This window comes from Lepus europaeus, chromosome 4, assembly GCF_033115175.1.
Source record: "Lepus europaeus isolate LE1 chromosome 4, mLepTim1.pri, whole genome shotgun sequence".
NCBI classification, from domain to species: domain Eukaryota; kingdom Metazoa; phylum Chordata; class Mammalia; order Lagomorpha; family Leporidae; genus Lepus; species Lepus europaeus.
The window spans coordinates 246,768-271,246 of NC_084830.1; the positions used below are offsets into that span (position 1 = coordinate 246,768).

Sequence of the window (24,479 nt, forward strand, 5' to 3'; positions counted from 1 at the left end):
GATGGGAGATATTTCTTTAACTCTTTCTCTCTGCCTTTCAAATAGATGAATAATTAAGTTTTATGTAGAGGTCAGGGATCATCCCCTCCCCCATATTCATCTGGACAACACGGGCTGTTTTGAAGAGGCCCAGTCTGTCCGGGGTCATGCACGAAGCGCCTGTGCAGGAACTCGGGACCTCCCGGATTGCTGCACGGTGTCCTTGACCCCTCCCTGGCCAGGGTACCCGCTGTGCCCACCACAGCCCCACGCTGGGACGGTCTGGCTGTGGCAGGAGGTGCGCCCCGAGAGGCGGCCTGGGCTATAACCGCACACTTGTGTCTTGCAGGGCAGTGCCTTCCCGCCTGACCGCCTGCTGGCATCCTGCACCTGCGGAGCAGACGGCCATGTCCCAGGCACAGGACTACGAGTGCCGGAGCCACAATGCGGACGGGCAGGAATCCCGGGTTTCAGGGTCGAGCACTAGGTGAGGACGGGGAGGGTGCGGGGCTGGGGGTCCTGCTGTTCGCCACGTGTGAGGCACTGGGCGGGGCGTGGCCAGCAGTGGGCCTGCACCTGTGATTGGAGCTGCTCGCTCCGGGTGGATGCCCAGTCCTCAGCACGGCCCCAGCAGCTTGCTCTCACCACTGCGCTGCCTGCCAAGATTGCTCTGGAGCCTGGCACGTCCCCCTCTCCTCTCCCAGTTGGGCCTCCCCCGGGGGTCAGCCCAGCCCTCATGCCCCTGTGCTGGTCGGTTCCAGAACCAGGGGGCCATCGCCTGTCATTCCCGGTTTTTGGCTTCTCATCTGAAGGCGGCTCTGCTTACAGAAAATCCACAAGACCAAGAGTTGGCCCGAGGTCTGTGTGCATTTGGCCAGGTCACTGCCGCCGCCTTCACCTCTGTCATCACAGGCCACCCTCATGTGGCCCCTCTGAGTGATGTCCCTCGTCTGAGGGTGTCCCGTGTCTGAGTGATGTCCCTCGTCTGAGGGTGTCCCGTGTCTGAGTGATGTCCCGTGTCTGAGGGTGTCCCGTGTCTGAGTGATGTCCCTCGTCTGAGGGTGTCCCGTGTCTGAGGGTGTCCCTTGTCTGAGGGTGTCCCGTGTCTGAGTGATGTCCCTCGTCTGAGGGTGTCCCGTGTCTGAGGGTGTCCCGTGTCTGAGGGTGTCCCGTGTCTGAGGGTGTCCCGTGTCTGAGTGATGTCCCTCGTCTGAGGGTGTCCCGTGTCTGAGGGTGTCCCTTGTCTGAGGGTGTCCCGTGTCTGAGTGATGTCCCTCGTCTGAGGGTGTCCCGTGTCTGAGGGTGTCCCGTGTCTGAGTGATGTCCCTCGTCTGAGGGTGTCCCGTGTCTGAGTGATGTCCCTCGTCTGAGTGATGTCCCGTGTCTGAGGGTGTCCCGTGTCTGAGTGATGTCCCGTGTCTGAGGGTGTCCCGTGTCTGAGTGATGTCCCGTGTCTGAGGGTGTCCCGTGTCTGAGTGATGTCCCTCGTCTGAGGGTGTCCCGTGTCTGAGTGATGTCCCTCGTCTGAGGGTGTCCCGTGTCTGAGTGATGTCCCGTATCTGAGGGTGTCCCGTGTCTGAGGGTGTCCCTCGTCTGAGTGATGTCCCGTGTCTGAGTGATGTCCCGTGTCTGAGGGTGTCCCGTGTCTGAGTGATGTCCCGTGTCTGAGGGTGTCCCGTGTCTGAGTGATGTCCCTCGTCTGAGGGTGTCCCGTGTCTGAGTGATGTCCCGTGTCTGAGGGTGTCCCGTGTCTGAGTGATGTCCCGTGTCTGAGGGTGTCCCGTGTCTGAGTGATGTCCCTCGTCTGAGGGTGTCCCGTGTCTGAGTGATGTCCCGTGTCTGAGGGTGTCCCGTGTCTGAGGGTGTCCCGTGTCTGAGTGATGTCCCGTGTCTGAGTGATGTCCCGTGTCTGAGGGTGTCCCTCGTCTGAGTGATGTCCCGTGTCTGAGGGTGTCCCGTGTCTGAGTGATTTCCCTCGTCTGAGGGTGTCCCGTGTCTGAGTGATGTCCCTCGTCTGAGGGTGTCCCGTGTCTGAGTGATGTCCCGTGTCTGAGGGTGTCCCGTGTCTGAGTGATGTCCCTCGTCTGAGGGTGTCCCGTGTCTGAGTGATGTCCCGTGTCTGAGGGTGTCCCGTGTCTGAGTGATGTCCCTCGTCTGAGGGTGTCCCGTGTCTGAGTGATGTCCCGTGTCTGAGGGTGTCCCGTGTCTGAGTGATGTCCCGTGTCTGAGTGATGTCCCGTGTCTGAGGGTGTCCCGTGTCTGAGTGATGTCCCGTGTCTGAGGGTGTCCCGTGTCTGAGTGATGTCCCGTGTCTGAGGGTGTCCCGTGTCTGAGTGATGTCCCTCGTCTGAGGGTGTCCCGTGTCTGAGTGATGTCCCTCGTCTGAGGGTGTCCCGTGTCTGAGTGATGTCCCTCGTCTGAGGGTGTCCCGTGTCTGAGTGATGTCCCTCGTCTGAGGGTGTCCCGTGTCTGAGTGATGTCCCGTGTCTGAGTGATGTCCCGTGTCTGAGTGATGTCCCGTGTCTGAGTGATGTCCCGTGTCTGAGTGATGTCCCTCGTCTGAGGGTGTCCCGTGTCTGAGTGATGTCCCGTGTCTGAGGGTGTCCCGTGTCTGAGTGATGTCCCGTGTCTGAGGGTGTCCCGTGTCTGAGTGATGTCCCTCGTCTGAGGGTGTCCCGTGTCTGAGTGATGTCCCGTGTCTGAGGGTGTCCCGTGTCTGAGTGATGTCCCTCGTCTGAGGGTGTCCCGTGTCTGAGTGATGTCCCTCGTCTGAGTGATGTCCCGTGTCTGAGGGTGTCCCGTGTCTGAGTGATGTCCCGTGTCTGAGGGTGTCCCGTGTCTGAGTGATGTCCCGTGTCTGAGGGTGTCCCGTGTCTGAGTGATGTCCCGTGTCTGAGGGTGTCCCGTGTCTGAGTGATGTCCCTCGTCTGAGGGTGTCCCGTGTCTGAGTGATGTCCCGTGTCTGAGGGTGTCCCGTGTCTGAGTGATGTCCCGTGTCTGAGTGATGTCCCGTGTCTGAGGGTGTCCCGTGTCTGAGTGATGTCCCGTGTCTGAGGGTGTCCCGTGTCTGAGTGATGTCCCGTGTCTGAGGGTGTCCCGTGTCTGAGTGATGTCCCGTGTCTGAGGGTGTCCCGTGTCTGAGTGATGTCCCTCGTCTGATGGTGTCCCGTGTCTGAGTGATGTCCCGTGTCTGAGGGTGTCCCGTGTCTGAGTGATGTCCCGTGTCTGAGTGATGTCCCGTGTCTGAGGGTGTCCCGTGTCTGAGTGATGTCCCGTGTCTGAGGGTGTCCCGTGTCTGAGTGATGTCCCGTGTCTGAGGGTGTCCCGTGTCTGAGTGATGTCCCGTGTCTGAGGGTGTCCCGTGTCTGAGGGTGTCCCTCGTCTGAGGGTGTCCCGTGTCTGAGTGATGTCCCTCGTCTGAGGGTGTCCCGTGTCTGAGTGATGTCCCTCGTCTGAGGGTGTCCCGTGTCTGAGTGATGTCCCTCGTCTGAGGGTGTCCCGTGTCTGAGTGATGTCCCGTGTCTGAGTGATGTCCCGTGTCTGAGTGATGTCCCTCGTCTGAGGGTGTCCCGTGTCTGAGTGATGTCCCTCGTCTGAGGGTGTCCCGTGTCTGAGTGATGTCCCTCGTCTGAGGGTGTCCCGTGTCTGAGTGATGTCCCTCGTCTGAGGGTGTCCCGTGTCTGAGTGATGTCCCGTGTCTGAGTGATGTCCCGTGTCTGAGTGATGTCCCTCGTCTGAGGGTGTCCCGTGTCTGAGTGATGTCCCTCGTCTGAGGGTGTCCCGTGTCTGAGTGATGTCCCGTGTCTGAGGGTGTCCCGTGTCTGAGTGATGTCCCGTGTCTGAGTGATGTCCCGTATCTGAGGGTGTCCCGTGTCTGAGGGTGTCCCTCGTCTGAGGGTGTCCCGTGTCTGAGTGATGTCCCGTGTCTCAGTGTGTGTCCCGTATAGTGTGTGTCCTACGTCTGAGTACATGTTCCATGTACTGTGTGTCCTGTGTAGTAGGTGTCCTGTGTCTGAGTGTGTCCCATGTAGCACATGTCCCGTGTCTGAGTGCCTGTCCCATGTAGCACATGTCCCGTGTCTGAGTGCCTGTCCCATGTAGTGCATGTCCCGTGTCTGAGTGTGTGTCTCCTGTCTCAGTGTGTGTCCTGTGTCTCAGTGTGTGTCCCGCATCAGTGCATGTCCTGTGTCTCAGTGTGTGTCCTGTGTAGTACATGTCTGAGTGCATGTCCCATGTACTGCGTGTCCCGTGTAGTAGATGTCCCGTGTCTGAGTGTGTGTCCCATGTAGTGTGTGTCCCATGTAATGAATTTCCTATGTCTGAGTGCCTGTCCCCTGTAGTGTGTGTCCCATGTAGCGCATGTCCCATGTCTGCCTGTCCCCTGTAGTGTGTGTCCTATGTAGCGCATGTCCCGTGTCTGAGTGTGTGTCCCATGTAGTGTGTGTCCCATGTAGTGCATGTCCCATGTCTGCCTGTCCCCTGTAGCGCATGTTCCGTGTCTGAGTGCCTGTCCCGTGTAGTGTGTGTCCCATGTCTGCCTGTCCCATGTAGCACATGTGTCTGCCTGTCCTGTGTAGTGTGTGTCCCGTGTCTGCCTGTCCCATGTAGCGCATGTCCCGTGTCTGGGGGCATCCTGCCCCCCCCACACCCAGGGCACACTGAAAACGAGGAAGGTGCAGTGTCCCTGGAGACGGACCTGCCTGCACGTCTCTGTGAAGCTGGCTTTTCAACGTGACGGTCGCTGCTGCCTCTCCCAGGGCTTTTCTGAGCCGCTCTGCCCACAGGAGCTCCTTGGGGAATAGCAGTGCCATCTGACGTAGCAGGGGTGAGGGCAGGGCGGCTGTCTGTCCCTCACCCCACCCTGGTCCACAGATGAGTCCAGGCTGTGGCCCTGGGCACCCTGCTCTCACCACACTGGCCTCAGCTGCGTGTCCAGGCAGTGTCCGTGCTGAGTCTGACTCCAGACCCAGCAAAGCCCTAGAGCCCACCTCCCCGCCCCCAGCTGCGTTTCTGGACCACAGCGGCCTCCCCTGGTCTCTGCTGCAGGTGCCTACTTGGGGCCCCTGCCCACGCCTGTCCTCAGCTGGGTGAAGGCTCGTCCTGCCCATCCCTCCGTCAGCGGCGCATCTCCTCTGAAGCCTGCTCTAGTGCTCATGGCCACAGCTGTCACTGCCGTGCTGGGGCCACAGAGACAGAGCACAGGGGCCGTCCACCTGGGCCAGCCTCTGGCCTCACTCCCCAGGCCTGCCTGGCTGTTCCAGGACCCAGGAAGGCCAAGGGCTTGAACATGAAGCGAGCCTGGCCAGGGTGAGGAGTGGGGACGCGAGGCCCGGTGCCAGGTCTGGAAGTTCTCTCTGCCTCAGAGGTGAGAGCGGCCTGGTGGGTGGGGATGCTGCTGCCCGAGAGGACCCAGGCTGAGCCCTGCTCCGTGAGTCCTGTGTCCTTTGTGTCTCTGGTGTCCCCCGAACACCTGTCCAGCTGAGCTGGTTTTCAGCATGGCCAGACAGAGATCCCCTGAGGGGGTGGCACTTGGGGTCTGGGCCGTGGACGGTGGCTGATGTGTGGGATGGACGTGGAGTGAGTGCAGCAGGGCAGCCAGCTGCAGGGGACACACTGGGAGGTGGGGCAGACACCCATGCCTGGATGTGCACGGGTCCCCGGTGCTTCTGTCCTCAGCACCTGTCCCTCCCGCTTCCTGGAGACTTCTGGAAGAGCCAAGGCCTCAACAGAGCCCCCCGCAGGCCCCTAGGCTGCCCGATGTGCTGACTGGCGCCAAGAAGGGGGAGCGTCCCCGGGCCCCGGGGTGGACGTGGAGTTAGGGCGGCGAGGCGGGTGCCGTGTGTGCGCCTTGCATGTGCACAGCTGCATGAGCTGCCCCATGCCCTGTACTCCAAGCTCCCCCAGGACTTGGGTGTTCCCTGGGTCTGGGGTCTGGGCACCTGGCCCCACTCAGAGGAAGGGGAGCAGGTCTGAGCCCGAGCAAGCCCAGGCATCCGCGCTGGAGCCCCTGTGAGGAAACGGGATGCCATCAGCTGCCTTCCAGGGCCAGCGATGGGTGTCCACAGGGCAGGCCTCAGCCCAGCCACACCTGGCCAAGGCCCCTCTTGGGAGCCCTCGGTGACTCAGAGCGCCCTGCGTGGTCCCAGCTTCACTCAGCTCCTGACCTCTGCTGTCCACTCCATGACCTGCAGCACCTTGGTTCAGCCAGAGGGAGGCACTGCCCATGTGGGCCATTTTCAGTGTCTGTTTCCTGGCCGGACATGAGACTGGTTTCCCCAGGCCAGGACCCCGCCCCTTCTCTCTGCACCCTGGACATTAGTGCCGGTTCCCTGGGGAAACAACCCCTGCCCAGCCCAGGGATACTGTCCCCTTGTTCAGGGCGCCCTTAATTGACATTGTTTTCCAAGTTATTAAGGTTTTTTTTTTTTTTTTTTTGGACAGGCAGAGTGGATAGTGAGAGAGAGAAAGGTCTTCCTTTTCCGTTGGTTCACCCCCCAGTGGCTGCTGCGGCCGGCGCACCGCGCTGATCCGAAGGCAGGAGCCAGGTGCTTCTCCTGGTCTCCCATGGGGTGCAGGGCCCAAGCACTTGGGCCATCCTCCACTGCACTCCCGGGCCATAGCAGAGAGCAGAGAGGGGCAACCGGGACAGAATCCGGAGCCCCCACTGGAACTAGAACCCGGTGTGCCGGCGCCGCAAGGCGGAGGATTAGCCTGTTGAGCCGCGGCGGCGGCCAAGTTACTAAGTTTTGTTTATGTGAAAGGCAGAGACCCGCAGAGTGAGATCTCTCATCTGCTAGTTCCCTCCCCAGATGCCCGCAGTAGGGGGGTCTCCCACGTGGGGGGCGCCACCTGCCCCCAGCCCAGGGTATGTTGGCTGCGAAGAAGGGCTTGGGGACGGTGCCCGCAGGACATCCCCGCCCTGTCCCGCAGGCTCGAGTGGGTGGAGATCATCGAGCCGCGGACGCGGGAGCGCATGTACGCCAACCTGGTCTCGGGCGAGTGCGTGTGGGACCCGCCGGCCGGCGTGCGCATCAAGCGCACGAGCGACAACCAGTGGTGGGAGCTCTTCGACCCCAACACGTCGCGCTTCTACTACTACAACGCCAGCTCGCAGCGCACCGTGTGGCACCGGCCGCAGAACTGCGACATCATCCCGCTGGCCAAGCTGCAGACGCTGAAGCAGAACACGGAGTCCCCGCGCGCCTCCGCCGACAGCAGCCCGGGCCGCGGCAGCAGCGTCAGCCGCGAGGGCAGCACGAGCTCCTCCCTGGAGCCTGAGGACGCAGAGCGGCCGCAGGAGCTGTCCAGGGCGGGCCGGGCCCAGCAGGGCGCCTTCGCGGCGGTGAAGGAGGAGAGCAGGTGAGGCGGGGCGGGTGAGGGCTGGGCCGTCTGCAGGCCGGAGAGACCTGTGGTCGGCGTCTGGCTGCAGGGCCCCCCGTAGTGCGCGCTGGGAAGATGCACAGGAACCTGTGCAGCGGAGCCTAGGGACGGTCCCCGGCAGAGGCCGCCCCGACCGGGTGTGAGGCCAGCTGGTTTTACTGGGGACAGTGCGTGCCGGGAGAGCAGTCACACTCTACTCGGACCCTCGGCCCTCCGTGGGCAGGACGGACTGGTGGGTCTAGGCCCAGGGGTTTTATTTATTAAAGACAGAGGGATAGAGACTCACTGGCTCACTCCCCCGGTGGCTGCAGCAGCCATGGCTGGGCCAGGCCGAAGCCAGAGCCTGGAGCTCCATGTGGGTCTCACATGTGGATGGCAGGGGCCCAGCACTTGGACCGCCCAGGAGCAGGCAGAGGGGTGCAGGGAGGTGGGGGAGGAGGCCCTGTGCTGGGCTGGCTGGAGGGGGAGGGCCAGCCTGCTTCCCTGGGGACGGCCTCCTGCGCCTCCAGGTGGCGCTGTTCTGTTCTGGTTTGCATTTGCTCAGCGCTCACTGCCTCGGAACGTGTCGGGCGCTCGTTCTGCCACTGAGCTGGGTGTTCTGGAGACAAGTCCCTCCCCACACAGACGGCCTGCAGAGGTTCTTTCCTTTGATGGTAGCGTTCGCGGTGAAGGTTTTTAATTTGGACGAAGCCGGGTTTGTCAGATTTTCCTTTGCTCGTGCTTTTGTGCGATACCTGTAATAAGTTTTGAAACTGGAAAGTGTGAGTTCTTCAGGACTGAAGGTTGGGGCCGGTGTTGGGCTGTAGCAGGTGCTGGCTCCACTTGCAACATCAGCATCCCGTATGAGCATTGGTTCAAGTCCCAGCTGCTCTACTTGCTGCCTGGTTCTTGCTGACAGCCTGAGAAGGCAGAAGAAGCTGTGATCCGAGCGCTTGGGCCCCTCTGGCTCTCCCTGGAGTTCCTGGCTGCAGCCTGGCCGGCCCTGGCTCTTGTGGCCATGAGGGAATTAATCAGTGGATACACAATCTCTCTCTTTGTGTGTGTGCATGTCTCCCATCACTCTGCCTTTCAAATAAATAAATTCTTAAAAAGTTATTGGAATTGTGAAAGGGACTGTGTTGAATTAGTGAATTGCTTTGGATAGTATTTTTTTTTCTAAGATTTATTTATTTACTTGAGAGGTAGAGTTACAGACAGAGAGAGGGGAGATAAAGTTCTTCCTTCTACTGGTTCACTCCTCAAATGGCCGCAATGGCCAGAGCTGGGCTGATCCAAAGCCAGGAGCCAGGAGCTTCTTCATGTCTCCCGTGTGGCCATCTTCCACTGCTTTCCCAGGGCATAGGCAGGGACCTGGATGGTAAGTGGAGCAGCGGGAAATGAACCGGCGCCCACATGGGATGCTGGTGCTGCAGGCGGAGGCCTAGGCCACTACGCCACAGTGCTGGCCTCCTGGTATTGTCCTCTGAACATTAAGTCGGAATCCGTGAACTTACAACTTCTTTTCATCTATTTATGTCCTACTTGATTTCTTTCAGCAGTATTTTATATTTTTCAGTAAACCAGTCTTTTTCCTTCCTCGTTAATATAATGCTGTTTATTCTTTCAGACGCTACTGTGGGTGGGTTTTCGCTGAATCTTCTTTGATACCCTGTGCTCTGGCATCTGTGGAGCCCTGGGGGCTTCCTGTGTCCTCTGGGGTCCTCCGCCGGGGGCTCGGCCCTGTGCTGTAGGTGCCTGTGTTTGTCTCTCTCTGCTCAGTGCACAGCCAGGACCCAGGCCAGTGCTGGACGTGGGCGTCCTCGTCCTGCTGCTGGCCTCTGGCGGAAGTCTAGTCTAACCTCGAGGTGGTATGAGCTGTGGGTGTTTTCTCAGTACTCTGTTCTTTTCCCTTCCTGGGGGCTGTTGGAGTTTGTCAGAAGCGGCCCCTGCACCTGCTGGGTGTGTTTCCCTCCCGTCTGTCCGTGGGTGTGCTGCCTGATGGGCTGACTCCCCTGCGCTGAGCTGTCCTGAGTGAGCCTTGTGCGCACGTGCGGAGGAGCCGAGCCACACCCAGGTCAGGCCTCCGGGGCCAGGGCCTGCAAAGATGGACTCACCTGCTCAAGGAGGTGAGCTCGCAAGGGCGCTCAGTGGGAAAGTGGCCGTAGTGTCTCCTGTGGCCGATGAAGCCGTGAGGCAGGGCTGTCGGTGAGCCCGGCGCGTGGGGGTCCCCGGTTGGCTGCCAGGGCACCGATGGCCTCGAACTCTTGCTTGGCTTTGACTGCTCTATCGGATTAGGTAAGGGCCCGGCTTCTTTCTGTACTGCTGTCTCCCACATGCGTCCCTCGCCCTCCAGCCTGTGGGCCGGTGCTGCTCTGCTCTGCCCACCCAGGGTCCCGCCGAGCTCTGTGGTGAGGTGGGCTGACGGGCCAGGAGTCATGTGTGGAGTTGCGGATTGGTGTGAGGAGGTGGCCGCTTCTGACAGAAGTCTCCCCTGACCGGGTGCTGCGTGTTCCTCCCACGTGGATTCCCACAGGATCCGGGTTTGTGTCCAGGGGCTTTGTGGACTTCATGACGCTAGCAGTTACGTCTGTGTTAAGAGTCCTCTTGTGTTGTTGCCGGTGGGCTCTCACATTGGTCTTGCTTTCACACTTGGGCTGCGCCATCATTGGCCCTAAAGGTCCCTCCACAGTTGCCCGTGACACCGGGGGCACTTGACGGATGAGGCCGAGTGAGCCGGAGGACCAGCAGCTCGGCTTCTCCTGGCGCTGAGCCTGGCCCTGCCATCTCCCCACAGGCCCGCCTCAAGGGAGCGAGGTTTTACCAAGCCTGCTTCATGAACTGTGCTGACACCAGCATTGCGGGCTGCATCGGGCTCCTCGGAACAGGGCCGAAGCTGAGCCCCCAGGCCCCGTGGACGTGCCGTCCCCCAGAGGCAGGGTCTGTGCTGGAGGGCCCGGTCGAGGGGATGTCCCACGGCCACAGGGCTCCTGAGCCCAGAAGGACACGGAAGCAGTGTTCCACACGGCTCGCTGGACCCGCCCCCCAGCCCGGTGCTTTGCGTGGCAGCCCTGGGGATACTTATTCCGCAGTTCGTCTTTTAAAATAGATTCAAGCTACTAGTCTCGCCCAGGGCGTTTTCCATCTCGGCGTTGTTGGCCTCTGAGGTCTCACCTGGCCCTGGGCTGCCGGGCCGATCTCAGGTCCTGACATGGTTTCTTTAATGCTTACCACAACAGCATTCAGGCTGCCTGTGTCCTGAATCAAATTTTATAAAAGCTATCTGTGGTCTGTTTTATGGGAATTTGCGAATACACTGGGGAAAGCTGTTCTCGGTGTCTCTGCTCTGAGGCCCCACGTCACCTGCCTCCCCTCCACTGCTTCCCTCTTTGTCAGATCTGTAGGGGATTTTTTTAAAGATGTATTTATTTGTTTGGAAAGTCAGAGTTACACAGAAAGAGAGAGTGAGAGCGGGGGGGGGGGGCGGTCTTCCATCTGGTGGTTCACTCCCCAGTGGCCACAATGGCCAGCACTGGGCCAGGCCAGAGCCAGGACCGTGGGTAGCAGGGACCCAGGAGCCTGAGTCGGGAGCAGAGCTGAGACCAGTCCCAGGCCCTAATGTGGCCTCAACCACCGCACCAAATGCCCACCTGAGGCTTAGTTTCGTTTTTGACTTTGTTCCCCGAGAGGGAAAGGGAGGCTGAGTTCAGGGTCTGCGAGGGGACGCTGCTGGCTTTCTCTGCCTGGCCCTGCCCCATGGGAAGCCACAGGTGTGGGCAGCGGCCGGGATGGCAGCTCAGAGCAGCTGTCTGTGGCTTTCTCCGGAGTCCAGGTCAGCATGGTGCCCGCGCTTCAGTCTCCCCACCTCTGTGTGTGTCCGTATCCTGATTTTTCCTACAGAGAGCAGAGAGGCCTCCCGTCTGCTGGTGGGCTCCCCAGAGGCCTGCGATGGCCGGGACTCCACTGCCGCCCAGCCTGCACACGAGCAGCTGGGGGTCAGACCCCAACAACATCTCAGCCACCGGGCAGTGCCCACACCAAGGCCCTGGCCTTTCACTGAGGGGCTTAGGCCAGTAACGTGGAACGCGATTATGCGTGGCTGGGTTCAGATCTGCCATTTTGCTGTTTATTTGTCCCATCTGTTCATTGTTCCTGGTTCCCTCCTTCAGTCTGCTTCTGGGCGACGGCCACATCTTTTTACTCCAGCCGGTCTCTCCCTGTTGGATCCTGGGCCTGACCACAGCTCGTCTCGGGGCTGCAGTGTGGACGAGGGGTGTCCTCCCAGCGACCCTGCACCCCTCCTGCCGCTCAGTTCCCCTCTCCTCCCAGACAGCTCTGTCGCTGGGTGTCATGAGTGTCTCAGTTCAGACTCAGTGCGGCTTTAAGCAGTCAGTTATATTTTAAAGAGATTTAAATAGCGATTTAAATAAGACTTCACACACACACACCCCCTGGCAGTGACCCTCACCTCCCGCTCCCCAGGATTGCTGTATTTCCTTAGATAATGTGTCTTTCTGCTCCTCCCTCAGGTGAACAAAGCCAACAGGCTGCAGGGAGGTAGCCGCCAGGCTGGGGGCAGCTCCCCATGTTGTGCTCAGGCCTCCCCCAGCTTAGGGAATGCCGAGTCCTTTCCCGGCCCCTCCCGCACCCCCGACCCACTGCCGTCCCCCTCACAGACGCCGGCCTTCGGGCTGCAGCTCTGGTTCTTGTTGGACGGTCTCTGTTCTGTTTCAACCTGCTGAGGTCCCCTCCACAGCCCTCCACAGCCTCAGTTCTTCAGGAGCTCCTGTCCATGTATTTTTTGTAAGATTTATTTACTTATTTGAAAGGCAGAGGCAGAGAGAGAGAGGGAGGGAGATACAGAGAGAGAGGTCTTCCATCCGCTGGTTCACTCCCCAGATGGCTGCAACAGCCGGAGCTGAGCCGTTCTGAAGCCAGGAGCCAGGAGCTTCTTCCGAGTCTCCCACACAGGTGCAGGGACCCAAGCACTTGGGCCATCTTCCACAGCTTTCCCAGGCCACAGCAGAGAGCTGATCAGAAGTGGAGCATCGGTCCCCAGATGTTTCCAGTATTTGTCTCTAGACCTTGATCTGGAACCTGCCATCTCTTTCCTGTGTCTCCTTTGCATGTTAGCCTTCGCAGCTCTTGAGCGTGGAATGCAGCCTTCATCCCTCATCCCACCCTGGGTCAGCTCTGGTGAGGTTCAGTTGCCTGAGTTTTTGCCGCATGCCTGATCCCGCAGGAACAAGTGGCGCTGGATTTGAGGGGAACCTGCTCCTACGGAGGGTGCCCCTGCCATCAGACCAGCTGCACGGTGTCCGGCGTCACTCATGACATGGGTGGGCGTCAGACCAGCTGCACGGTGTCCGGCGTCACTCACGACATGGGTGGGCGTCAGACCAGCTGCACGGTGTCCGGCGTCACTCACGACATGGGTGGGCGTCAGACCAGCTGCACGGTGTCCGGCGTCACTCACGACATGGGTGGGCGTCAGACCAGCTGCACGGTGTCCGGCGTCACTCACGACGTGGGCGGGCATTGTGGTGCCACAGGCGAAGCCACGCCTTGCAGTGCCGACCCCTCAGATTGCAGGACTGCTTCAGGTCCTGGCTGTTCCACTTCCAATCCAGCTTCCTACTCATGTGCTGGGTCTGTGTGGTGACTCCGCGCCTCTTGCCCCCGCCACACTCCTCCGCTCAGAACAAATCCACAGCAACATGAATGCACCTGGGAAGGCAGCGGAAGATGGCCCGAGCCCATGGGCCCCTACCTGGATGGAGCGCCTGGCTTCAGCCTGGCCCAGCGATGGCTGTTGCCGGCGTTTTGGGGGTGACCCAGTGGATGGAAGATCCCTCTGTTAACTCTGCTTCTGAAGTAAATAAATACATCTTTAAAAAAAAATAGTTCTATTCTCAGTGCTTTTAAATTTTCCTTGAAAAGCAGGGACAGAGAGACATCTCCACTTGCTGAGCCACTTCCCAAACGCCCCCAGCATCTGGGGCTGGGCCAGGCGGAAGCCAGGAGCCAGAGCCCCGCCTGGTCCCCATGTGGGTGCAGGGACCCAAGTCCTTGAGCCATCACGGCTGCCGCCCAGGGTGCATTAGCAGGGAGCTGGAGTTGGACGTGGAGCTGGGACTTGAACCAGCTCTCTGACAGGGATGTGGGTGTCCCAGGTGGTGTCTCCCCTGCTGTGCCCCATGTCCATCCCCAGGTTAACCCCTCGCCACCGCAGCTGGGCAGCTGGTAGCCCCTCACTGATAAACAGACTAGGGACAGGGGTCTCCTTCACACTTATGCTCACATCAGAGTCTGGAAAATTCTGGAAAGTCTACCTGCAGCTGGGAGTGGGAGTAGGAACCTTTCTCCTTACGGGAATCAAGCAGTCTGACGTGTGTGAGTTCTGACATGCATGTGGTCAGACACCACTTGTCACAGCCATCTCCACTGCGTGTGAGTTCTGACATGCGTGTGGTCAGACACCACTTGTCACAGCCATCTCCACTGCGTGTGAGTTCTGACATGCGTGTGGTCAGCCACCACTTGTCACAGCCGTCTCCACTGCGTGTGAGTTCTGTGTAGGAGACACTGCCTGCCTTGTAACTTCAGGTTGAGTTCACTAAGAAACATCAAGTGTGCAAGAAAAGTAGTTTCTGAAGCCACGCGGTGCTTGGAGGTTTTCTCAGAAAATTCCAGTCTTCTCCCGGCTTGAAAACAGCCCAAGAGACACTTTGTGCGGGCTGAGCGGTGAGCCGGGACAGCCAGGCTGCTTGGCTTCTCAGCTGGCTGAGCCCGAGCCTTCGAGCTTGGCTGTTTTCGTAACTCAAGGCAGAGCCACTACAATGAAAGACACAGCGACCCTAGGCTGTAAAATGTAATGCATCGAGGCCAGCACTGTGGCAAAGCAGGTAAAACCACTGCCTCTGGTGCCAGCATCCTGTGTGGGCGCTGGTTGTGTCCTGGCTGAACCCACTTCCGATCCGGTGATCTGACAGCCTGAGAAAGCAGCAAAAGGTGGCCCAGGTGCTTGGGCCCCTGCACCCGCGTGGGAGACCTGGAGGAAGCTCCTGGCTCCTTGATTCTGCTTGGCCCAGCCCTGCGGTTGTAGCCATCATGGGAGTGAACCAGTAAATGGAAGATCGACCTCTTTCTCTTTGTAACTCTTTCGCATTAATAAATAAATCTTAAAATATATTTATTTAAAACATTCTAAAATACACACAGATGCACATAGCAGGGACAAACACACACATCCACACACACAGACACAGGGAGAGACACATAGAGGCACACACACACACAGAGACACAGACATACAGGGACAGACACAGGGAGAGACACATAGACGCAGACACACATCCGCACACACACACACACAGAACCAGTGGAATGGAAGATCTTTCTCTCGCTCGCTCTACCTCTCTCTGTAACTGTCTTTCAAAATAAACTTTAAAAAGAAAAAAACACACACACACACACACTGGGAGCCAGCGCTGTGGTGTTGCTGGTAAAGCCGCTGCCTGCAGGGCAGGCATCCCACATGGGTGCTGGTTTGAGTCCCGGCTGTTCCACTTCCCATCCAGCTCTCTGCTGTGGCCTGGGAGGGCAGTAGAAGATGGCCCAAGTGCTTGGGCCCCTGCACCCACGTGGGAGACCTGGAAGAAGCTCCTGGCTTTGGATTGGCTCAGCTCCAGCCATTGCCATTTAGCAAGTGAACCAGAGGATGGAAGACCTCTCTCTGTGTCTCTTTTTCTCTCTGTAACTCTGCATTTCAAATTAAATAAATAAATATTTTTTAGAAAACTTTAATAAACATAAATTTTGAAAATACAACTTTTGGATAATAGCGGTTTTTCCCCCCATGACCACCCTCCCACCCACAAACTATCCCATCTCCTACTCCCTCTCCCATCCCATTCTTCATTAAGATTCATTTGTAATTATCTTTTATACAGAAGATCACCTTGGTGTATACTAAGTAAAGATTTCAACAGTTGGCACCCACACAGATACACAAAGTATAAAGTACTGTTTGAGCACTAGTTTTACCGTTAATTCTCTTAGTACAACACATTAAGGACAGAGCTCCTACATGGAGAGCAGGTGCACAGTGACTCCTGTTGTTGATTTAACAATTGACAGTCTTATTTATGATGTCAGTAATCACCCGAGGCTCTTGTCATGAGCTGCCAAGGCTATGGAAGGCTCTTGAGTTCACAGACTCTGACCTTATTTAGACAAGGCCATAATCACAGTGGAAGTTCTCTCCTCCCTTCAGAGAATGGTACCTCCTTCTCTGATGGCCCCTTCTTTCCACCGGGATCTCACTCACAGAGATCTTTCATTTAGGTCATTTTTTGCCACAGCGTCTTGGCTTTCCATGCCCAAGAAACTCTCATGGGCTTTTTAGCCAGATCCAAATGCCTTAAGGGCTGATTCTGAGGCCAGAGTGCTGCTTAGGGCATCTGCCATTCTATGAGTCTGCTGTGTATCCCACCTCCCATGTTGGATCGTTCTCTCCTTTTTAATTCTGTCAGTTATTATTAGCAGACACTAGTCCTGTTTATGTGATGCCTTTGACACGTAATCCTATCATTAGGATCAATTATGAACTGAAATGGATCACTTTGACTAGTGAGATGGCATTGGCACATGCCACCTTGATGGGATTGATTTGGAATCCCCTGGCACGTTTCCAGCTCTACCATTAGGGGCAAGTCCGAGTGAGCATGTGCCAAACTGTCCATCTCCTCCCTCTTTTATTCCCACTCTTAGCTTTAACAGGGATGACTTTTCAGTTAAATTTAAAGACCTAAGAATAATTGTGTGTTAATTACAGAGTTCAACCAGCGGTGTTAATTAGAACTAAAAGAATACTAAAAGGAGTAAAGACAGCTGCTCCTCAGCACTCAGGACAGGAGCTGATCGAGTCACTGCTTCTCATGGTGCCCGTTCACGTCTGCAGGCTTCCTTTCAGGTGCTCAGTTGTCACCGATCAGGGAGAACAGAGGATATTTGTCCTTTGGGACTGGCTTATTTCCCTCAGCATGATGTTCTCCAGATTCCTCCATTTTGTTGTGAATGACCAGATTGCATTTTTTACTGCTGTATAGTATTCCATAGAGTACATATCCCATAATTTCTTTATCCAGTCTTCTGTTGATGGGCATTTAGGTTGATTCCAGGTCTTAGCTATTGTGGATCGATCTGCAATAAACATTGAGGTGCAAATAGCTCTTTTATTTGCCAATTTAATTTCCTTTGGGTAAATTCCCAGGAGTGGGATGGCTAGGTTGTGTGGTAAGGCTGTATCCAGGTTTCTGAGGAAGCTCCAAACTGTCTTCCATAGTGGCTTTCAAATAAATAAGTGTTTTTATATATATATATATATATAAACACTTTATTGGAAAGCTTTTTTTTTTTTTAACATTGGTGATGTGATTTTTTTTTTTTAATTTATTTGAAAGGCAAAGAGACAAGTGGAGAGAGACCCTCCCTCTACTAGTTCACTCCCTAAATACCCACAGCAGCCTGGGTGGGCCAGGCCCGAGCCAGGAGCCCGGAACTCTGTTGGGGTCTCCCTGTCATTGACCAGTACCCAGGTACCTGAGCTGTCACTGCAGCCCTTCCGGCTGCACAGCAGCAGGGAGCTGGAATTGCGTGGAGCCCTGGGGTCTCCATGTGACACAGTGGCCCCCGCGGGCTCCACGGCTGACCCAGCTCCCTGCTAATGCACTTGGGAAAAGCAGTGGACGATGGCTCGAGCCCTCGGGCCCCTGCACTCACATGGGAGACCCAGAAGAAGCTCCTGGCTTCAGCCTGGCCCAGCCCCAGCCCCTGTGGCCATTTGGGGAGTGAACCAGCAGGTGGAAGATACTCTCTCTCGCCCTCTCTCTCTGCCTCTTCTCTTTTTCCCTCTCTGTAATCCTGGGGCGTTGTATTTGGAAGGCACGTCTTTTTTAAAATGTGTTCTGCTACAACATTCTGACAGGTTTGTTTTCTGCAACCCTCAGCCTGCCGTGCGGCTGTAACCGAACGCCTGAGGCTGGGTCATGCCCAGGAGAAGAGATTTCCTCCTCGTAGTTCTGAGAGTCCTGGAGCCTGGTGCCAGCCTGTGCTCGGCTTCTCACGAGGGCCCTGGTGACAGAAAAGAGGGGACGCCCTGCAACCATCCCCCACGCTGACCAACCGGCAGGCGGAGCCGTGTGACCTGGCGTGAGTGCCGGTGGGGACAGAGCCTCTGCACACGGCAGCTGTCGGCTCCAGCCTTCATGTCGCTCTAGGCCGACCTGGTCCCTCTCAGAGGCCCCTTCCATGTTTTCAAACTAGTTATTTCTTGAGCTTGTATTGAACTGTTCTTTTTTTTTTTTTTTTTTTTTTTTTTTTTTTTTTTTAGTTATTTATTTATCTGAGAGATAGAGTTACAGACAGAGAGAGGGAGAGACAGGGAGGAGAGGTTCCATCCACTGGTTCACTCCCCAGCTGGCTGCAGTGGCCGGAGCTGCAGGCGGAGACTTCACCCACGGCACCACAGCGCCGGCCCCTGTCCTCTGCCGTCTGATCTGGCTGGCACAGCGTGCTCTGTGCTGAGCACGTGCGGGACACTCTGTCCCAGACACACTCCTGCTGGGGTCTGCCGGGGTGACTCGGGTCCTGTGCTCGGGCCCTGCATGCCTCTGCGCTGGTCGTGGACACACGTGGCCTTGGCGTCCTGCTTTTGTGCCTGTTGCTGTGGAGGTGAGCGTGGTTTCTGACTGGTGGCGGGAGTACAGAAGCCAGGATGTGAGGCGTGGCCGCTAGTCTCAGCTCAAATAGCAGCTGTTGAGCCGATTTCTTGGTTTTCCAGGCTGACAACTAGCAATAGTTTTCTCTCTGTCTTTCAAGTCCACATCTCTCTCCGTTTCTTTGTGCTGTGCTGGCGAGCGCCTCCAGATCTCGTCCCCTGGAGGTGTGAGCAGGTGCCTGGCCCCGACCTGGTGGCCGTGCCTGCCGCTGCTCGGCGTGGGAAGTCCTTGCCCGGGTCACGTCGAGTTCCTCGCGGTGAGCAGGTGGCAGCTGGCTCACCTGCCTTTTGAATGTCTGTCAGGGTGATTGCCTGCCCGCCAGCTTTCACTCCACACATACTGTGCGCCAAGCCACCCTCCTTGAGTAGCCCACACCGCCGTCTGGGGAACTGTGATGCTCACAACCCCGTGGTTGTGCCCTCGGCACTGTGCCTGCTGGAAGGCCCGGGGCCTGGGGCTGCAGAGGTGCCCCTGTTTGAACCGATGGCAGGAACAGCTCGTGGGCAGGTGTGAGGACCCCTGTCGCTCCTGGGAAAACTGACACTCCTGGGCAACCCTGTGCCCCCTCTTTAAGATTTATTTATCTGAAAGGTGAAGAGACGAGAGAACTCCCATCTGCTGGTACACTCCCCAGATGGCTGCGGTAGCCGGGGCTGGGCCCGGCTGCACCCAGGAACTCTATCAGGGTCTCCCAACTGGGTGGCATGAACCCAAGTACCTGGGCCATCACCCACTGCTTCCCAGACGCATTAGCCGGGAGCTGTATCAGAGCCAAGGGGATCCCAGCATTGCCAGTGACGGCCTCACCTGCCCCTCCATGGCGCCGACCCCAGCCCTGCCTTCTGGGGTGTCAGGGAAGGGCCGGGTATTTTGAATTCCTGCTGCTGCATCCATGTCTCTTTTTCATTGTGTTGTTTCAGCGCTGCACCAGGCGTATTCCTCGAGAAGGACTATGAAGCTTGCCGGGATTACGGCACAGACGGCCAGCTCCTCCACTACAGGTAGCACCCATGTCACAGGCGCACCTGCTGCTGCTCGGAGGGTGTGGGTCGGCGCTGAGGCACCTGCAGGAGCCCCCAGTGGTGCAGTGTCCAGCCCTTGAGGAAAGGCCCAGGGCCCAGGCCCAGCTCACTACCCAGTTTAGGTCTGTGGAGCTGGTGACACTTCCCTCGGCCCCTGGTGTAGAAGCAAGGTCCTGGGGCTCCTGAGTGCTTGCCGGGCCCAGTCAGGCTGTGGGGGGGCTGGTGAGGAGCTACAGGTGACCCTGGGTGCCGTGTCGCCTTCGATTCCAGACAGAAGCGTGGTGATGATGTCCCAGGCTCTGTAGCCGGGGGTTAGAGGTGACTGTCATCTCTGGATTCCCGAGCTTTCCCAGTGGAATCTCATACCAGCTGACGGTGGCGAGGCTGGCCCGGCGGATGTGCTCAGGGTGCTGGCACCTACCACTCTGCCCCCAGAACTCTGTGAGCAAACTCGGGCTGTGGCGCAGCCTGCAGTGGGTGTGGGCACAGCTTACGCACAGCGGAGTAGACAGTTCGTAATTCGGAAGGCGTCCGCTCTGCGTGTAGAGGCCGGAGTACGCCGTGGGCCCCGTGGGTGGGGCTCCGTCTGGACTCCCAGAGGAGGGGAAACTGACTGAAAGGAATGCTGGGTAGTGCCAGGGGTTTCTGTCAGGCCAGAGAGGCAGGAAGTGGACCTCAGGGACGAGGTCTGCTGGGGTGGAGGCACGGCCATGGGATGCGGGTGTGTGCCGACCCGGGCCGCTGTGGAGTGGAATGGAGTGCGTGTGGGCATTCCCGTCCGCCGTAGTGCAGCCTAGCGTCGGGGTCACCCAGCGCCGTGGGCACGCGCGGCCTGATGGGGCTGAGTGGCCTCTGGGGTGCCCGTCTTCCCCTGCCGGGGGGGGGTGGAGATAAGGGTGGCGGGCACTCTTGTAGGAGAGGCAGACCCTCTGGGGCGCCCGTCTTCCCCTGCCGGGGGGGGGGTGGTGGAGACGAGGGTGGCGGGCATTCTTGTAGGAGAGGCAGACCCTCTGGGGCGCCCGTCTTCCCCTGCCGGGGGGGTGGAGACGAGGGTGGCGGGCACTCTTGTAGGAGAGGCAGACCCTCTGGGGCGCCCGTCTTCCCCTGCCGGGGGGGTGGAGACGAAGGTAGCGAGCACTCTTGTAGGAGAGGCAGACCCTCTGGGGCGCCCGTCTTCCCCTGCCGGGGGGGTGGAGACGAAGGTAGCGAGCACTCTTGTAGGAGAGGCAGACCCTCTGGGGCGCCCGTCTTCCCCTGCCGGGGGGGTGGAGACAAGGGGGGCGGGCATTCTTGTAGGAGAGGCAGGCCCTGATGCTGACGCTGCGCCCTGCTGGGCTCACCTGCACTCCGGGACTGTGGGTTAGGAGGGAGGCCTGCAGCAGGGTTGGGTTCCCAGTCCCTAGGAGAGCAGCCGCCAGTTCTCTGGTGTGCTGGGGCCTGGGAGCCACCTCCAGGGGCAGAGCAAGGCTGAGACAGCAGCTGTGTGAGGGGCAGCAGGTCAGGGCCACACTGCCCCGGGGACAGTCCCAGTGCCTAGCGAGAGTGCCCCGAGGGCTCCTGCTGACCGGCTGTCCACACCCCGCAGGACCTCCTCGCTGCGCTGGAACTCGGGCACCAAGGAGCGCGTGCTCATCAAGGTCGCTGACCGGGAGCCCAGCTTCCTCGCCGCCCAGGGCAACGGCTACCCCTCCGACAGCCAGGCCGGGGCGCGCTCCCGCAGGCCCTCGGGCAGCCAGCACTCGCCCAGCCTGCAGACGTTCAGCCCGGACGCGGACGGCACCGTCTTCTTCCCCGAGAGGAGGCCGTCCCCCTTCCTGAAGAGGGCCGAGCTCGCGGGCAGCTGCTCCCCGCTGCTGACCCAGCCCCGGAAGCCCTCCAGTGACTCACAGCCCTCCTCCCCGCGCTATGGCTATGAGCCCCCCCTCTACGAGGAGCCCCCAGTGGAGTACCAGGCCCCCATCTATGACGAGCCTCCCATGGACATGCAGTACGAGGCCGGCGGCAGCCATCAGGCCAGCTCCCCGCAGAGGTCCCCCGGCCGCAAGCCCCGCCCCCTCCTGCCCGCGTCCAGGCAGGCGCCCACCTCGCCCTGCCAGCAGCTGGTGCTCACCAAACAGAAGTGCCCTGAGCGCTTCATGAGCCTGGAGTACAGCCCTGCGGGCAAGGAGTACGTGCGGCAGCTGGTGTACGTGGAGCAGGCCAGCGCCAGCCCCAAGCTGCGTGCAGGCCCCCGGCACAAGTACGCCCCGAACCCCGTGGGCGGCTCTTTCTCCCTGCAGCCCAGCCCCTGCCTGCTGAGGGACCAGCGCCTGGGGGTCCGATCTGGAGACTACAGCACCATGGAGGGGTCCGAGCCCCGCCACGGGCAGCCGTCCACGCCGCTGCCTCGGGCTCAGGAGGACGCCATGTCCTGGTCCAGCCAGCAGGACACCATGTCCTCAACGGGCTACTCCCCGGGCACACGCAAGAGGAAGAGCAGAAAGCCCTCCCTGTGCCAGGCCCCCAGTGCTGCCTCTGCCGAGGGCCCTGGGGACCTGCTCAGCGAGCAGCCCCTGGCAGAGGAGCACGTCCCGGGCCTGGCCCAGGTGAAGCGGGCGGAGGGCGAGGTGGAGGGTGTGCGGGGCGCCACAGAGCCCTTCCTGGCGCAGGCGCGGCTGGCCTGGGAGGCGCAGCAGGCCCACTTCCACATGAAGCAGAGGAGCAGCTGGGACTCGCAGCAGGACGGCTCAGGCTACGAGAGCGACGGGGCTGTGCCCCTGCCCATGCCGGGGCCCGTGGTGCGTGCCTTCAGCGAGGACGAGGCCCTGGCACAGCAGGAGAGCAAGCACTGGAAGAGGGGCACCTTCGAGAAGCTCGGCTTCCCCCAGATCCTGCTGGAGAAGAGCATCTCCGTGCAGACGAACCTGGCCTCCCCGGAGCCTTACCTCCACCCCTCACAGGTGGGCACCGGGGGCCCAGGGCCGGGCTGAGAGCCCCTGAGTCAGCACACGGGCTGGGCAGGCCCCAGGGATGCCGGACCGCGGGTGCCACGTCCAAGCCTCCTCTGAGCCTGAGGCCCTGGGGGCTCCGTGACACGACAGGGATGTCCTTAGCCTCTGGCCATCTGGGAGCTGGGGGCTGGAACGTGGAGGAGGCCCCGGCAGCTAAGGGCAGTGGTGACTCAGGTCCCTTGAGCAGGAGCGCAGCCAAGGCCTCCCGGTGGCACCTGCACCTCTGTCTAGCAGCTGGGCACCTCCTGGAGAGGTGTCAGGGTGAAGGGCGGGGCTGGCCTCGGCTTGGTCCCTGCAATGACCCTGGAGCTGGACTGGGCAACTCCACCTCCAGCCCCGGGGCAGGGCTCTGTGACCTTCAGCAGCGTCCTGAGCCCCCTACCCCCACCTCATGGCTTTGCTTTCCGTTGTGGGCTCATCACTTGGGACAGAGGGGGTGATGGCCCAGGCGAGGGAGCAGAGGGAAAGCCACACTCAGCTCCCAGGGAACGAGCCCCGAGCCCCAGCAAGGGTTGGATAAAGGACCAGCCTCAGGTCAGCACTGGGTCACATGGGTGACAGAGAAGAGGGGCCCTTGGGGGTCAGACACCAGGCTGGCCCCCTGAGAGTTGCAGCTTCCCACCTAAACTGGACGCCTGGCATTTCCATGGCGGGTGGCAGAGCAGGAGCAGCAACTCCACCTGGGGGCACCCAGGGAAGGCTGCCCCCTCCCTCCCTCTGTCCGTCCTTGCCCATCACCCTCTCTGCCTGGGTTACCTGACCCATAGCCGGGCCTCCCCCCTCAGGCAGCCTGTGGTTAGCAGTCACCTGGCTGGGTCGCGTGGGACCCCGGGTCACACCACTGGAGGCTGCAGTCCAGGTGTGCCTGGCTGCCCGGCCCTGATGGCCCGGTCTCGCGTGTCCTTCTCAGTCCGAGGACCTTGGTGCCTGTGCCCAGTCTGAGAGCAGCCGGCAGAACCGCAGTGTGGTGCCCAGCTCCAGCTGTGTCTTCCCCACCTTCGCGCTCCGCAAGCCGTCCTCGGAAACCGACATCCAGCACTGGGCCTGCGAGCACTTCAACAGGCACACCCAGGGCCTGTTCCGCCGGAAGGTGTCCATCGCCAACATGCTGGCCTGGAGCAGCGAGTCCATCAAGAAGCCCATGATTGTGACCAGCGACCGGCACGTGAAGAAGGAGGCCTGCGAGGTCTTCAAGCTGATCCAGATGTACATGGGCGACCGGCGGGCCAAGGCGGACCCGCTGCACGTGGCGCTGGAGATCGCCACCAAGGGCTGGAGCGTGCAGGGCCTGCGGGACGAGCTGTACATCCAGCTGTGCCGGCAGACCACCGAGAACTTCCGCCTCGAGAGCCTGGCCCGCGGCTGGGAGCTCATGGCCATCTGCCTGGCCTTCTTCCCGCCCACGCCCAAGTTCCACTCCTACTTGGAGGGCTACATCTACCGGCACATGGATCCCGTCAACGACACAAAAGGTAAGACCTGGTCACGGCCCGTGGCACCCCCAGCTCTGCCGCCGGCCATAGGAAGGGCCATGGAGAGGGCTCCAAGAGTGCACGCTCTGGGTCTGTCGTGACCAAACTGTCCCCATCAGAGCCCTGGGCTTTGCCCGTGAGCACAGCGCTGTCACGGGTATCTGCGGGGCTCAGCCACGGAAGCCACACCTGGACACACACGGGCACAGGTGCCTGGCTCGGCCATGGCGCCCGCGCAGCCTGAACCCCAGGCCGAACCCCACAGGGCCTGGCTGGGCCTCTCCTCAGCCCAGGCTTGGGGCCAGAGGCTGCAGGGCACTGGTCTGACAGCACCTCAGCCACGTGTGGGGGCAGCTCTGCAGCCCACTCCCCAGATACATGTCACCCAGCAGAGACAAGGGCTTGGGGTGCCGAGCAGGGGCCTCGGTGAGCCAGTGCTCGGTTCCCTTGGACCTTCCCTGGCTGCACGCAGATTGACTTCGTGGTTCACCTCCTTGGCTTCCGAAGGGGCCTGAAACATGCCTTGAACTGCAGGCTGTGGATCTGTGTCCCCGCTGCGCACAGCACGGCCGCAGGCCCCTGACTGGTGGGCGGGGCCCGTCTGCACACACTCAGGCGCTGGTGGGGCACAGCCACGGAAGCCACATCTGGACACGCCCCAGACTGGCACAGGGGGGAGAATCCAGCCTGGAAAAGGTGGCCAAGGGGTGGGTGGGCACAGCCAAAGGCCAGAGGCTCCCTGGGCCCTTCCCACAGGACAAGGCGTCCTGGGAGCTGGTGCTGTCGGCCCCGCTTAGGCTCACACAGAGATGTGCATGCTCTCGTCCTAGCATCTCATCCAGGGCCTGCCTTGCACGGAACAGGGATCCGTGCCATGGG

General features: G+C 59.7%; 1 protein-coding gene across 2 annotated transcripts in view; it reads left to right on the forward strand.

Annotated features, from left to right (window-relative positions):
• Nucleotides 1-24,479, forward strand: part of ARHGAP39 (Rho GTPase activating protein 39) — a 75,865-nt gene that overhangs the window by 38,057 nt on the left and 13,329 nt on the right. For both annotated transcript variants that reach the window (XM_062187829.1, XM_062187828.1), the window contains 5 exons: nt 329-466; nt 6,910-7,338; nt 19,037-19,117; nt 20,724-22,077; nt 23,039-23,600. In XM_062187829.1, coding sequence (XP_062043813.1) covers nt 387-466; nt 6,910-7,338; nt 19,037-19,117; nt 20,724-22,077; nt 23,039-23,600 — 2,506 coding nt within the window. In that variant the 5' untranslated portion in view covers nt 329-386. The remainder of the gene's footprint in view (nt 1-328; nt 467-6,909; nt 7,339-19,036; nt 19,118-20,723; nt 22,078-23,038; nt 23,601-24,479) is intronic.